A 15,071-nucleotide genomic window follows, 5' to 3' on the forward strand; every position below is an offset into this window, starting at 1 on the left:
TTTGTGTGTGTTGTGGAAAAGGAAAACAAACGCCCAAAACCACCCCCACCATCACTCCTTTTCGGGTTGAAAAATGATGTCAGAAGGTATTTAGGTCGGTCGAGTTTATGCAGCGAGTGCAGTCAACGGTCGTTATGCATTTTCGTTCCGTCGTAAATAATCCCGTGAGAGAAAGCTTTCGTGGTGCTCGTGGAATGTGCATCGATCGTGCTAGCTTAACAGGTTTTAATGCACCACCGAGTTGTGTTTGCATCCGGCTGGGAAAGGGCAAGGCAAATGGTCGGTAATAGAATAGTATTAACAACAACAATACCCTCCATTTACATCATAAATCGGTAAAGTTATGCGTGGCTGACAGTACACTCCCCTCTCTACCTTTGCATCCCGGTAGCTCCTTCAGCCCCTTGCTCGCGCTCAATTAATCCAATTGTCACCTTTTGTGGTCGTTAATTAATTGCTCCCGAACGAGGACCTCGAAACACGTTTAAGGGCAACCGGCAATAATGTTGCTGTTGATGATGATGATGATGATGATGTGGTAATATTTGGTATGAAGTATAAATCGCTCGACCTCGTGGCATCCACCCTCACTCGAGACAAAGCACCCGAACAAAACCGAGAAAAAAATAAGGGAAGAGGAGAAAATTGAACTTATTTCCGAGCTGATTGTTTGAACCGAAATTCCTTGCTTTCATTGGGGGAAAGGGGGACCGCTTTGGTCGAGCATGATTTTGTCGTAAATCATACTTTAACAATCTTATTTATGGGCTCGTGAAAGCTTTTATGACTCCCTTTTCGCTAACCTGATGCAAAGTGAATGGTGTTTTGTGTGCGGCAAGGGATGTGTTTTTTTGCCCAAGAGTGTCGAAGGTGTACGTAAGCTTGGTCAAGTAATAGTGAGAGTGAATCATTATACGAAAATAATTAAATTTTTAATAAGGAAAAGATGAAAATGAATAAGAAATAAAAACTAGAAAAGTAATGTGTTTGAATAAAATTTATTGCAGAAAGACTTTGATAGAAAAAGCTTTTTGAAAGACGAAAAACATGTATAACAATGTAAAAAATTTATCAAATCTTTGTCGTCGTAGAGTAATCACTCTAAACCAATGACCTCACCCTAAAAAAATTCTAAACCTAAAAAAATGAAAAACTAAGTACAAAAACAAAAAATAAAAGAAAGTATTACAAAATCGAATGTAATAAAGTTTTTAATAAAATATAAAAATTAATTAAATAAAAAGTTGTTGAAAACCCTGTTCCGTGACGAGCAATGGACTATTTGGTTTCTATTTGTTTCGCTTTTTTTTTAATTTCTATCATAAACGTCCATTAGTGTCATGAGTTTGTTGATAAAAAATGTTCGTAGAATGCAAACCATGGATATTTAGAGTGTGGCTGCCATCCAACCAATGCGATGGAGGTGCCTGGTGTTTTGTACTCTCCTAATGATATTATTCTCCGCCACGCGTCTTTTTCCTTTACGTTTTTCTACTACTGCCACTCTGTTTTAGTGGTACTCTAGCACTGTATGTGTGTGTGTGTGTGTCGTTTCCACAACACTATTACTTAATTACCTGACGCAATCAGTTTATTAGTGCGAGACAGGCAGAATGTGTGGTGCGTGCGCGGGTCGGATAATTGGATTTTTAAAATATATGACACCAAGGGCAATGCTGACCGATCGATTCCGATGTTATTGGAGCACTGTTGAGGTGAGGAAAAACGGAGCACAAAGGGGTTAAAAGGGGAACTTCCAGTAGATAGGCATTTCTAATTTTCCACCATGGTGAACAATTTAATATGGAGGGAAATGGATGCGTTCGTAATTTAAATAGATCGTTATTATAAACGTGTGGTTGGATGAGCGCTGTAAAGCTATTAAATAAATGTGGTGCAATACATTAGAGACACGTTAGACAATAATTACAAATTAGTTTCTGTTCGGGATAGACACGAGCGTACCGGCGAGCATGATGCTTTAGTATGCTTTAATGAACGTTTTATTTTGTTTACTGTATTAGTCTAGGGAACACAAACAAATTGAAATTGAAGCTTGAAACGTTCGTGTTTTGTTGTTGTGAAATAATGATTTCCAACGCCTAAATACCTGAAACCGACAGCAAAATATTATAATTTGTGTGTCAACTAATTGGTACAATATACACTGGGTAGTTCCAGTTAATTTCTTCTGCAGCCACTATAACTTTCTGATCAAACATGGCATGAAAATGTCCAATTACAACTTTATCCATCTTTTGTGTGGACGCTGTCCTTTTTCTTCGGATCGCTAAAGCTCATATACGTACAGAGAGGTCACATACACACAAACACATATGGGCTAATTGACGTCGGTTGCTAAACGTGTTTCGTGAAAGTTGTGCCAAAGTTTCAACACGAATCTCGGTCGGTGCAACAGGTTGAAGCAGCCCCGTGGGGATGGCAAACTACTTGGTCTTGGATTGTTTAACATCATTCGTGCAAAAGGCAAAAAAAAGAAAGCAAAAGGACTAAGACACACACACACACAACACTACACAACTTGGTATAGTTATTGTGTAAAGACGTTCGATGCTACTTTACCAACGAAAATAGCTTATCAGTGGACACGTGCACGATAGCTTGTTCGGCGGTGATGGTCAGCCGGTGGTCCGTCGACCAATTACGTGTGTAATGAAGAGGACACAGGACACTTACAGTGCTTGTGTGATGTATGTCAGTTTACGCGAGGCTCATAAAAAAAAGGCTGTCCACAATAGGTTTGCGAGTTAGTGTGTGAGTGTGTGTATGTGCGCGCACTTTTATTTGATGTGACCCGAAACTCGTCCTAATTAAGGGCATGAGCCGTGGTTTGCTTTTTCTGTGAACCGTGTGCCATTTGAGGATGTGTCATACTTCGCATGACATTTATCATAACGCTATGGGTTCAGCGTAACAGCGTGGGGTGGCTAGCTGCAGCAAGCAAGATGAATTAGGAGTACCCGAGTGATAAAAGCATTGGGCCTTACGCTCATTTTCCGCAGCAGGCGGCCGAGTCGGTCGAGTAACGGTGTCTCATGTTTCATTACCTCTAGTAAGTCATTACATTCTCGTTTGCTGTGTGCTATGATGCTTTCGTTTGGCGCACGGTTATTTCTGCTGCTAAACGCTTTGGCAGAAGGAAAATGCAGGAAAAGACAGTGCAAATGGATGCCGGGGGTAATGAGACATAAAAGTACACATCGAAATGATGTGAGCAGGCGGTTTTTATGAGTGAAGAAAGGTGTGAGTACATGAGAAGGCTTGTTCATCGTAATTTAGAAGCATACGTGTCAGTTTCAACCATGATGCGTGAAGAAAAAGAGTATAATGAGAAAACGGATGCTTTTTACTTTATATACGGCTTGGATGTTTTGTCTGAATTTTTGCAATTCGGTGTACAAGCTAATCCTAATTAGCGTTTGAGCTTAGTGAGGGAACGTGAGAAGAGAGCGTGAGAAGTAAAGGTGAGAAAGGAATGTGAGAAAGGAACATGAGAGAGGAATGATCGAAGGATCTGCGATAAGATCGTACAGAAGAGAAAATAAAAAGAGTTGCATTGCTGAGCTAGCTAAGAAGCAAGTTCCTCTAACAGGCTGTACACCATATTGTCGACAAACAATCTTTGTTGACGTCTACGTCACGAGAAGTCTACGTTATAGACAAGGAAAAAAAAATTACAAAAATATCACAAGGCATTTTCTCCTTATTCTTTGCCTTATTCCGTGAATATTGGATTCAAATGTAGTTGTAATACACAGTAGTTATAAATATACAACAAGCTAAAACAGCCGATTCGGGGACACCGTTTTGACACTATCGAGGAGATAGAAGCCCCAGCGATGGCGGAACCAAAGGACATCCCAGCATCCGCGTTTTCCAACTGCTGCGAGGAGTGGGAGAAGAGGTGGAAGAGGTGCATTGTATCGGAAAGAGATTACTTCGAAGGTGGTGACCTTCATTTGGTCTAATAAGGTGTAAGGTGACATTGGATATAAAATTTCGCGCATCAAAGGAAGCCGTTTTCGTTTGTCATTATGTATGTTTTTGACAGTTCTGCCACGTTTCAAATTACAAAATCTACCCGGCTAGGAGTGACAATTTGTTTTCGGAGCTGCGCCTGCAAAGTGTTTTTGTTCATACTGACCACGTCCAAGTTTGTGGAGCAGCATTTTGTTTGCGCAATGCGTTCGGGGAAGAAACTATGTCGAAGAAAAATGTGTACAAAAAGTACAGCGATTTCATGAATGGCCGTGAGAAGGTCGAAGATGAGGACCGTCCGGGGAGACCATCCACCTCGACCGACGACGCCCACGTCTTTCAAATCAAGGATTTGGTGGTCAACAATCGTCGGTTGATGATACGAGACCTTTCGGAAAGTGTTGGGATTTCCAAAGCCTCGGTCAACCCTATCCTGAAAAATGTTTTGGAGTTGAAGCGGGTGAAGTCTCGCCTGGTGCCGAAATGCCTGAAAAAAATAAATTTCAAATGAAGTTGTAACTCTGTATTTTTATAAATAAAAGCAGCAGAAAATTCAGAACTAATTTGCCCGTTTGACAAAAGGAATCAATGGGCTATGGTCTTATTATTTTTTTTAACCTGTAAAACTCGGTGTAAATAAACCAAATCAAGGCATCATCATCTTCAATAGGAACATTGGGTAAATTTCCAATGTCCTGGCTCTGCGTCAAGGCCGAAGCAGTTTCGCTCTCTACAGAATGTTATCGATGATGATCCATTTCGTAGTCGTGGCCTTAGCCTCGACATGCTTTGGAGTAGATCTGTGCCGTATGGTGAAGCATCTTTCTTTCAGCAGCGTTTTGCATTGGTCTTAACCAGTCTTAAACCTGTTTTTGACAAGTTTTTATTGATAAAATTTCTACGATCAGGATTATTATTTATCGGAAAAAAATGAAACCATCTAATAAGCTGCCGAAGTACCTAATTAAAATCCAACAACCCAATATACCTAATCATTGGTGGTTGAACAACTCGTACAAACTTCACCGCTATTGATTGTCCCGGCTGTGTCCTACACTCAATCGACCTAACGACCCAGCAAGGATGCTAATGATGCCACGAGTGCGATGATTGATTGCGTGAAAGTAGGTAAATATTATTGTTTTCTCTTCCCACTTACCAAGCGCGCTGTTCGCTTGTGCTGCTCAAGATAAGCGAAATGATGTTGCTTTGGTTGCCGGTGGTTGCAGTTTTTTGCTGCTGCTGTTGTTGTTGTTGTTGTTGTTTTCCTCCATCGCGTGCTTCCTATTGCACTGTGCACACCGCAAACAAACAAATTTGCATCACAACGGGAAACCTAGTTGACCAGCGCCAGGTCCGGGCTGATGGAAATTGAAAGAGCAGCATCCTCACAACGCACAGCATCGGTTTGTTTGTTTTTGTTGCTTCTTCGCCTGAATGTAGGCAACGCGGTAACGGAAAGATAGAATTTCCCGATCAACTGATACTAAAAGCACTGGGCGGTGCAAAAGGATGCAGCGTAAAGCAATTTATTATTGCCACAGTGTGACGCGCTGTGCACGATATTTCGCAATAAAGCTCACGTTGCACATTTTTGCTCACCGGTGGTGTGCCATTTTAACGGTGTGTATGCTTGTTGCTTCTAATTACCAGCAACTATTCGCGTGCATTTAGTTTTGTGTGTGTTTTTTTAAAGTTAAGTAGAAAGATTTTTATATGAAAAACAGAAACAAAAAGGAAATGCGATGCCCTGCACTTGCTCTCCGGTTGGTTTTCATCGTTTTCACTGGCATTAATTAGAACTAGAGGCACTCCGGCAGTAAATAAAAAAGCTCATTTGTTTTCAGCTGTCATTTACGAAACGAACAAAAACAACAACAAAAAAACACTTTTTACACACTCTTTCCCTAACCTGCACACTCTTTTTACTTGGTGACAAAACCGCAGTGAGCGTACTAATTGGTTTTGAAAAATGACTGTTTTTGCATTAGCATGCAGAAATAAAAAAATGGAAGTGGGTTTTTCTTTTGGTGCGTGTGTTATTTTGTTTGCATTGGCAAGAAAAATATAACCCGTAGGGTGACATGGTGTTCGTTTAGTGGTGCGCTTCCGGTAGTGATTAATGAGTCTATTCGTGGGGTTTTGTGCTGTGTGCTCAGTGACGGCTAATGATTTAAAACCAATAAACTTCTTGTCGAGCTTAGTGTGTTTTTTGTAAGGGCGAAATGTCGATTGCGATTTATTAGGTGCGTAAGTCACAGTAAAAAAAAGATAACCTTTAATTTTTTGTTAGTTTGGATGTGACACTGAAAAATGAGTCTTCTGGTAAAACACTTTACTGCTTTATAACACTTTTCTGGTGAAAAGTATGTTGTGAAATAAATGAAACTGATAAATAGTTAAGAGACTAGCAGAATATTAAATATTTTCACACAATTCTTAGAACAATTAAGAAACACCGATTTGCAATGAAATTGCTTGATAGTTTCCCCCAACAAAGTTTGGTAATTTATCACAATCGAACTGAATCCCGTAGAGCGATTTTATCACTTATTGAATTCTTTATATCACAAGGAGCTAAATTTGTTCCTCTTTTTTTTCTTTCTATCGATTTTAATCCTGCCTCCCCCCCCCCCCCCCCCATTATTTTGGCCAACATTAAGTCAGTAAGCTCAGCTCGATAGCTGTCAAAGTCAATGCTTCACATTAACATTCAGCAAGCGTACATCGCAAAACGCACCAACGGTCCGGGCTACAGCTCATTGGCAAAAATGGTAATTATGGTGCGTATTTTAGATTTATTCTAGCTGAATTAACTTAATTAGATGCATCGTGGCTTTTGTCTACGGCTCGCAGCTTACCCAATACGCAGCCCCGCGGAAAAAAGCTCCATTCAATCGAATCTTCCCGGACGGGGTTTTGGCCTAAGGAGTTTTGGTTAAACGGTGCCGCATGCGTTGCCGCCGCTGGTCAGTGTGTCTGCATAATGAGCGTGCATCGTTGCTGCGGGGCTGTGAATCTATAATCCATTTTCTATCGTGTTGGTTGGTTCAGTTCATTAATACCCTGCCGGGTACAATGGATGTCTTTTATGAGTTTGTCAATTTTGACATTTAATATACAGCAGCATATTTAAACCACACAAAATTAAATAAAACAAAAATGATCAAATTAAATTGATTTCCTTCTATGAATAGATTGTAAAATAAACTTATCATTCTTCGAAACAGAACTGTCTATACAGAGGTTTCTGTAGGGTGTATAAAATTGGCTATCGAATCCAGTTTGAATCTTCTCCCCGTACGGCGAAATCCAGAAATGCTTGGTCCAAGACTTCTGGAGTCTGTAGCACCTAATAATTATAAAAAGAAGGAAGAAAAACAATCCAGAAAGGAGGAATCACTGTACACTGTTGGTCTACAATAAACTTCTTCTTCGTTCATGCCGGCCATCGAAAGGATTGCGAGGTTTCTTGATACTCTCAGTACGATTCTCACTACGGAGGAAAAGCTTGCTAGGGATTTGAGGCTCAGTTTCTGCCGTGTGAAAATCAGTGTAGCATTGGAATTTTCTTCAATTTCTTAACTTCGCGGATGACATTGACATCGTTGGCAAGACGACAGCGAAGATGTGTGAGGCGTACCCCCGACTGAAACATGAAGCAGCAAGAATTGGTTTGATGATCAATATGACGAAGACGAAATACCAGCTTGCCGGAGGCTCTGATCGTGATAGAGCCCGAGTGGGAAGCAGAGTGTTAGTCGACGGCGACAACCTCGAGGTAGTAGAGGATTTCTGCTATCTTGGGACTGTTGTAATTTCGGATAACGCTGTCAGCAGCAAAATCCGGAGACGCATTGTGCAGGAGATTCGTGCCTACTACGACCCTCACCGTCTGCTGAGATCCAGAAGACTTCGACACCGCACAAAATGTGAGATATACCGGATACTGATCCGCCCTGTGGTCCTATATGGCCACAAGTCTTGGACCTTCCGAGCGAAGGATGCAAACGTTCTTTGCGTGTTTGAGCGTCGCATCCTCCGGACCTTCTTCGGCGGTGTGTTCAAACATGGAGTGTGGAGGAGAAGGATGAACCTAGAGCTTGCATCCTGACGGTAGCAATGACCAACAGGATACGATGGCTGGGGCATGTTATGAGGATGCCGGACTGATGCTCCGCCAAGAAGGACCCCCAGTTCGGCATGAGGCGTCGGCGAGCACAGCGAGTTCGTTCAATTGTTGATAGGGCCATGCCACGACGACGTGCTCTTTAAAAGAGCAGGCCAACATGTGAGTGAGTGTATCACATCGGCCACCGAATCTCCAATGTTCAAAATTAATTTTGATACGCATGTCTACACTCGACTGAAGCGCTAGGGCCATACTGAAGGCCAGACTGAAGATAAATGCGACTAGTAAGACAAATACGTTCGTGCTGGCCAGCTTTTTGTGTTCTAAATTTAAGATAGATTGAAGATGCTTTAACAAGGTCTTGTGGTCTGACGAATGTATACATCAATTAACAAATTAGCAATGCTACAATTAGTAACATTTTCAAATAAATAAAAAAGTACTTTTACTTAAATGACGAACAATTAAAAATGGACAGCTTTTATAAATATTCAAAGGAAGTTTTTGGTAATTTGTTTTGTAAGTATTTTCTTTTTGCTTTTATCAATATTTCCTTATAAAAGAAAAGCAATAGTAAACGATTTAACGAGGCATAAATATGTACTTATAGGGTAATGAGCTAGACTTTTACTTAGTGCATTATTTATTCATTAAATTTTTGAATAGCCTTAGGCGTTGAAGTATTGATGCTGCTTGAGATGCTTTCTAAAGCAATACGTTGCAAATACTGTGTTCCAAGGATTCTACAATAACGACCCTCAAATCACCATCAACGCAAACTCACCCAAAAGCAAACTCTCTTTTCATTCGTCTGCGAGTGTTTTAATCTTTAAATATTGCAACCCATTCAATTAGCATTTATCGTTAATTTTTATCATCCATCCAGCCGTGAAAGGTTGCACTGCTGGCGATGTTCCTGCGTTCCCTTGGTGTGAGCTGATTAATGAATACGAGCTTCTCGCGTCAAGAAAAACTCACCATTACTGTGCTTCGTCGGTTTGCCGTATCGATTGATCGTTTGTTTGTGAGCTGAAGAAAATGCTACCAAGCGTAGTAGGGTTGGGTGACGGAAAAACAGCCCACCTTCAACCCCCAAAAAAAAGGTAACCGGGAAAGAGTGGTGGGAAATGATCAGATAAATGGAGCAATTTATAGGGTCATTAATTTTGGGCAAAATTCGAATTCGGAACGTGGGATGTTCGGGGTTCTAAGTGTGGCTACGCCTTTCACTGACTGTTACTACTACTTCTACTACTAATAGTGACGAATTGGGCACCTTACATTACGAACAGAAGGAAAACAAAAGGCAGGGGGCAAAAACACAGAACGGGTGACATATGCCAAATGGTTGAGTTTTTCTCTTCCCCATTTGGCGCACAACCTTCACCACGATTTAAGAGGTGGCTCAAAGGAAGAATGAAAGTGATTTTCCTTGTACACGTCCACCTGCCCCGATTATGGGGAGCTGATGGGAAGAGGGAGAGGTTTGAAAAATTAGTACCGGAAGCCATTTCTCGAGCCCATTCAGTCTCGGGCTTGTAGTTGGGGAGGGCTCACATTTGCCTGTCGGTTTGGTGGTTATGTTTTTCGCTTAGTTTATGTGTGGCGTGTGTATAAATATACTACATTACGCACGTCATCGACCTGCCGCAGCGTTAACAGGATGAAGATGATACGAAGCCAACTAAGGCAATAAAAACAGACATTTTCCATCTCGAAAGGGGTCCTTTAAAGGGACTCGTAACTGTTCGCCTCCGCATAAAAACACAATAAATTAGCAATTGATCTTAGGTGTACGTACCACTGAGGGCTAGATTACAGGCCCGCCTTTACCGTCGTTGGGAAGAAAGTAGGATCCTTTTTCTAATGATCGCGAAGCCATAAATATCAAATTTCCTCATCGATAGGTGAACGATTATCGTGACTATGCGACAAAATGGTGATATCAATGTGCGTGGTTATTTTTTGTAGCTAGTTTGTTAATCACTTTCCCATTGATGGTGGTTTCCCATTTTCGTCGACACGTCGAGCTGATTAGGAGGCCGATGTTTTATGGGTCCCTCAAGCTGGGGGACAGTTTGCATTTGCTCGAGTGCTTTATCGCAGGGAAATAAATAACGCTAGCCTTCGTTGCTTGTAAGACGCTCGTTGTGAAATATTTTCTTGATGTTTTGGCAGAGATAAGTGAATGATAGGAAGGTAATGGTTTCGGTTTCGGCGACGTTTTACGTCGAGTAGAGAACGTCGTGCTATAAACTTCGTATCTTTGTAGGGACTTTGCAGTAAGAGTTCCGAATTTTGAGACATAAAATCCGGCGGCCAGGCTTCCAATCCATAATATATTCTGTGTTAGAAGCCGATGAGAAAAACCCTGTGAGCCTGAGGGCTTGATCGCAGCTTTTAAATTAAGGGTTAGAGCATCCAGCAATACGAAGAAGAAGTTGTGGGACAAAATTCTGATTTGGCAATCATTGAACGAGATTGAGAAACAGACGATGATTGTGACAAATACAAATCAGGGAACAACAGGAGGTTTTCGATAAATATTAGTTGGAGAACCCTTACTAATGATTATGAGGTCAGGCCCCATGCAATTGCACATAATCACGAAGCTCTCCAAGGACCTCAAACCAAGTCTAATTAACTTTTTTCCGAATTCCATAGTGAAGGTACCATTTCCTTGGGACCAGAGATCCCACCCGAACTGTTCCGCTGTAGCGAGATCTTACTGTTCAACTACATGGTAGCAATTAGCCTCGTAAAAAGGAGAAGAAGAAGAAGACAAAGAAGAAGAAGAAGATTTAGAAGAAGTAGTAGAAGAAAAGGCAAGCTTAATCCTGTTTTCACTGTTTCCGAATCTTCTTTGGTCCTATTTCTTGGCCGAATCTTTCATCGCAAAATTTGTTTGCTTGTATAGCCCTTGTTACTATAATACTACGTTGACTCAAATATACCAGGTTAGCTGGAATCTTGTACCGATATGGCTCTGTTGACGTAATGTTATCAGACTTAGTTTAGTTGAAGAAACCCATATCTCATCAGGAAACTCAGGGAAACTTTTACAAAAGCTTTTGTAAATTGTTACGAAGCAGTGGACAGTTTTATTTTCGCTCTCTGTCACAGAATCCCTTCTGTTGAATACATTTCTCTTTCTGCTCACTAATACAAATGCCATGTCAAAGTGCCATTTTTTTAAAAGCAAATTAATATGCCACTTTTAAAAATACGCCCTCCCTCCCCTCCCATGCCAATGGAATCATGGTAAAAGTTTATTAATAAATCTCTTCAATCAAAAACTTTCCCCATCACCCGTCAGACACAATGCCGCCTCGTGTGGTATTATCCTTTCGCACCGCTCAATCCACTTCAGTGCGGCCGCGTTCCAACGTGGCCAACAGTCGGAGCGTTTTCAATTATGGAAAAATATAAAATTAAAACTAATTCTCATCATAACCCTTGTCGCCACCGTTCCCGGTGACGGTCAGGTCTCGTGTGGTGTGACGACTTTTACTCAAACATACCACAGGATCCGAGCATTGCGATTGCATACTTACACATACATGGACGTGTGTCCGCCGTATGGTTTGGAATGCTGGACGGATTTTTATCATTAATTCTCACTGTCCTTCTGCATTAGCAGAATCAACCACGTAGCATCTGGCAGTCCATAGCAACACGGTTCCGGCTCCTGGGGACGGCTTTCCCAGGCGTCGTAATGGTTAGGACGTAAAGAACGGGCCAGTATCGGTGAAGGGTTTATCTAAACCGTTTGTGATGGATGGCGACCATCCAATCGGTGCAAAGTTGGCGCCGGACATAAATATAAACAGAACCTAAATTAAACTTTTCTAATTTCATACTTTATTTACTGCTGTTGCTGCTGCTGCTTCTACAATTATTTAACCACAGTCGTGCGTCTCCATAGCAACGTGCTTTACTGCGCTGATCATGCTGCTGCTGCTGCTATTACGGACACACATGTGGCCAAGGGTGTAATTTATTGAAGGTGCTATTGCTGAGGTTAAGTTGAAATGGAAAGGCGATGGAAAAAAATAAATGTCGGAGAGATAAGTAAAGCAGAGCCAACAAAAAAAAATGAGGATGAAAATTGAAGACCTCCGACACGATATGGGAATTCATTGGGCTGCCAAGAATTAGACGTTTTCCGGTGGAAATGAAATGGATGTTCAGAAAACTAAACAGTGCTAGAGAGAGGGAGCGAGAGAATGGGGAAAGATTTGTTCGGAGCAGAATCGCGATAGCAAGCAAGGATGAGTAAATGTGAAATATTTATGAAGCAACATACCGGAGATTGTTTTATTTTATTTACACCCCGGTGTGTGTGTGTGTGTGTGTTTTTGTGATGGGTATTTGTGGCGCTATTTATCACTGCAATATTAAATTACGGGCTGCAACTGCACTGAGTTCACACAGTTCATTAGGAAAGAAGCGTGAGTGATGGGTTGAAGTTTTGAACGTTTTTCTTAATTGAGTTGTGAAAGGGTTCTCGTGGTTAGTTTTTTGAATATGTTACTTCTATTTACGATGGAATTGTTTTTTCAATTTATTGGTATAAAATTATCATACAATTTTTAGTCTACAGTTTATTACCTTTGGAAAGCACAAATTTATGAATATATCTTGTTTAGCGTGTAATTATATCATCATCAAACCGTTTGATTCATATAAAACATATCTTAAACATGAAAAAAATAGGTTTTTATCAATTCATAAGGAGTTTTAATTGAATAAAAGCAAACAAACTAAGTACAGTATTACTCGATATTTGGAAAATGTTTTCTAAAAACTTAACTGCACAAAAAACATTCGTGTTTGAAAACCTTAAAACAGTACAGAAAATTTGGAAGCATTGCTTCCTATAAAATAAATAATACATATACAGTTTTTGAACGCTTTTAAAATTTCAAATATTGCATAAAAATAGGCGTTTTATTGCTAAGGTTTTAAAACACGCTAGTGACTGATTGGGATGAAATAAACCTAGAGCAAACAATACGCGAAACATGCCAAACAAGATGAATGATTAGAGCTTGACCTTGGCTGGACAGTGGAATGCGACACAAGCGTTATCAGTTACCAATATGGCATTAACTTGCTGTAGGAGGGAAACCTGATATTTTACATATAGGCTTACTCCACGAAAGCTTTGCATCTGTTTCCGTATGTAAACGTTAAGTAATTGTTAATGTAGTTTCATTCGAAAATAACTCTCTCTTTCTCTCTATCTCTCTCTCTCTCTCACGGTATATACCACGTACAGCTGTATCGCCTACTTTCGCCCACAGCAACAAAAGCACCATCCCCAGCAGTTTGACCAGGGCGTCCCTTATCTTCGTGCATAAACATTTATCATACGAGCGGAGCCCGAAAAGTGGTTGCCTTAATGAAATTTAATTAAAAGATTATCGGAATGCTTCATAAATATGTAATCGATGCCTTGGGCTTCACATTAACAGTAAAATGAGCAGGTTGTATGAGTCCTTCTGTGTGTATGTGTGGGCAGTTGTTTGCTTTTCGGCTGTCACTAACGTCCGTCCACGCTTTTTGAAGGGACTCCGCTCCTCTGACTCCACCTCTGTCAGTTGATGAAGTTTAGGGTTTCGCTTTTATCGTGCACAAGATACATTTACCACGAAAGATCCGTATGATTTCCGGACCGAATGGGAGGCAGTTTAATGGATTCATGGCGTATGTATGGCGCCTCGGGTAGCCATAGTATCCTGCTGTAAGCCTTCCAACAGTTTGGTTGAAACTTTTACCATTGCACCTCTCCTCCACGGTTAGTGCAGCAACAATATGGGGAGAAAGTTCCATATTCTTTCCAATGGACTTGAGCAACTCACTCCCCTGGTGGTAGGTTTCGCAGGAACTGATAAGATAAAGTCCTCCCACCGGAAGTGAAAGTGCCCAATGGGCTGAGAAATGACGTACCGGAAGTTTGACGTCCAACCTTGGGATTTCGAAAGGTTTTCTGGGTTTGGGACGCGCGAGGAATGGTCTCGAGGTGGGCAACGTTCGCCGACAGGCTAGCTGTATTAATTGAAGCATCGAATACCTTTATCAAGGAACTTTTCGACGTGTTCCGGCCGGTGGATTCCTTCACGTACTGTGCCGAAGCGGGGCGGTTGGATCGTTAAATTGTTTATTTGGCTATTGTGGAGACGGGTGTTACCGGTGTCGATAAGGGAGCGTACCATCTCACTTTCTAGAGCTTTCCCAATACCTTGAACGGGGAAAGATCGATAGGGTGATTAACTATTCCATCGGTGTAATCCTACCCGGGCTATTGTCAATCTGTCAGTGTCCGGAGTGTGGAGAGATCGAGATTCGGCTTGATTGAGATACCACACCCAAACACATACATACACACATACACACTTACCTACCAACCGAACAACCATTCCAAGCTGCGACCGCAAGACGTGATGGAAAATAGATGTAGCTGTTGATTCCCGGCCGCCTTTCTCCATTACTTTACGGCTCACGTTTCTTGTTTAAATATCGTCAGGATATAGCCAGTGGACACTACCAGTAGTGCATTGTTTCGTTGCCGTAGTAATTGAAGGAAGTGTAACTTTTTTGCTTACCGGAAGTTGTGTCAGTTTGAGCCAATCCGATGGACTAAAGGTAGTGGGAAGCCAGTTATCGTCCTGGGGCGATGTGGATATTTAAAGGATGATTGAATAGGCAGAAAACAGGGAGGTACGGTAGGTAGGATATTTAGATGATATCATTGAAATGAGGTGATAAGCAATTTAGTATAATTATGAAACCTATAAAGCTCGTTAGACAAGAACGTGAGTCATTCAAATTTTAATAAAATGAAAGAACACCGCCAAAAGATGAGTTATTGAGTTTGTCTTTTCAGATTTGTTTTATTTTTGATACCATTCTAGAATTTGTTTTAGAGTGCTTATGA

General features: G+C 41.1%; 1 protein-coding gene across 1 annotated transcript; it reads left to right on the top strand.

Annotated features, from left to right (window-relative positions):
- Positions 1–4,222: 4,222 nt before the first annotated feature.
- On the top strand, positions 4,223–4,510 carry LOC126567568 (uncharacterized). The gene has a single exon (XM_050223785.1). It carries the CDS (start codon positions 4,223–4,225, stop codon positions 4,508–4,510), a length of 288 nt encoding a protein of 95 aa, XP_050079742.1.
- Positions 4,511–15,071: the final 10,561 nt, after the last annotated feature.

Source organism: Anopheles maculipalpis, chromosome 2RL (genome assembly GCF_943734695.1).
Source record: "Anopheles maculipalpis chromosome 2RL, idAnoMacuDA_375_x, whole genome shotgun sequence".
Taxonomy (NCBI): Eukaryota; Metazoa; Arthropoda; class Insecta; order Diptera; family Culicidae; genus Anopheles; species Anopheles maculipalpis.

Coding starts and splice junctions, on each gene's coding strand:
- LOC126567568 (XM_050223785.1), top strand. CDS start 4,223: ATGTCGAAGAAAAATGTGTACAAAAAGTACAGCGATTTCATGAATGGC.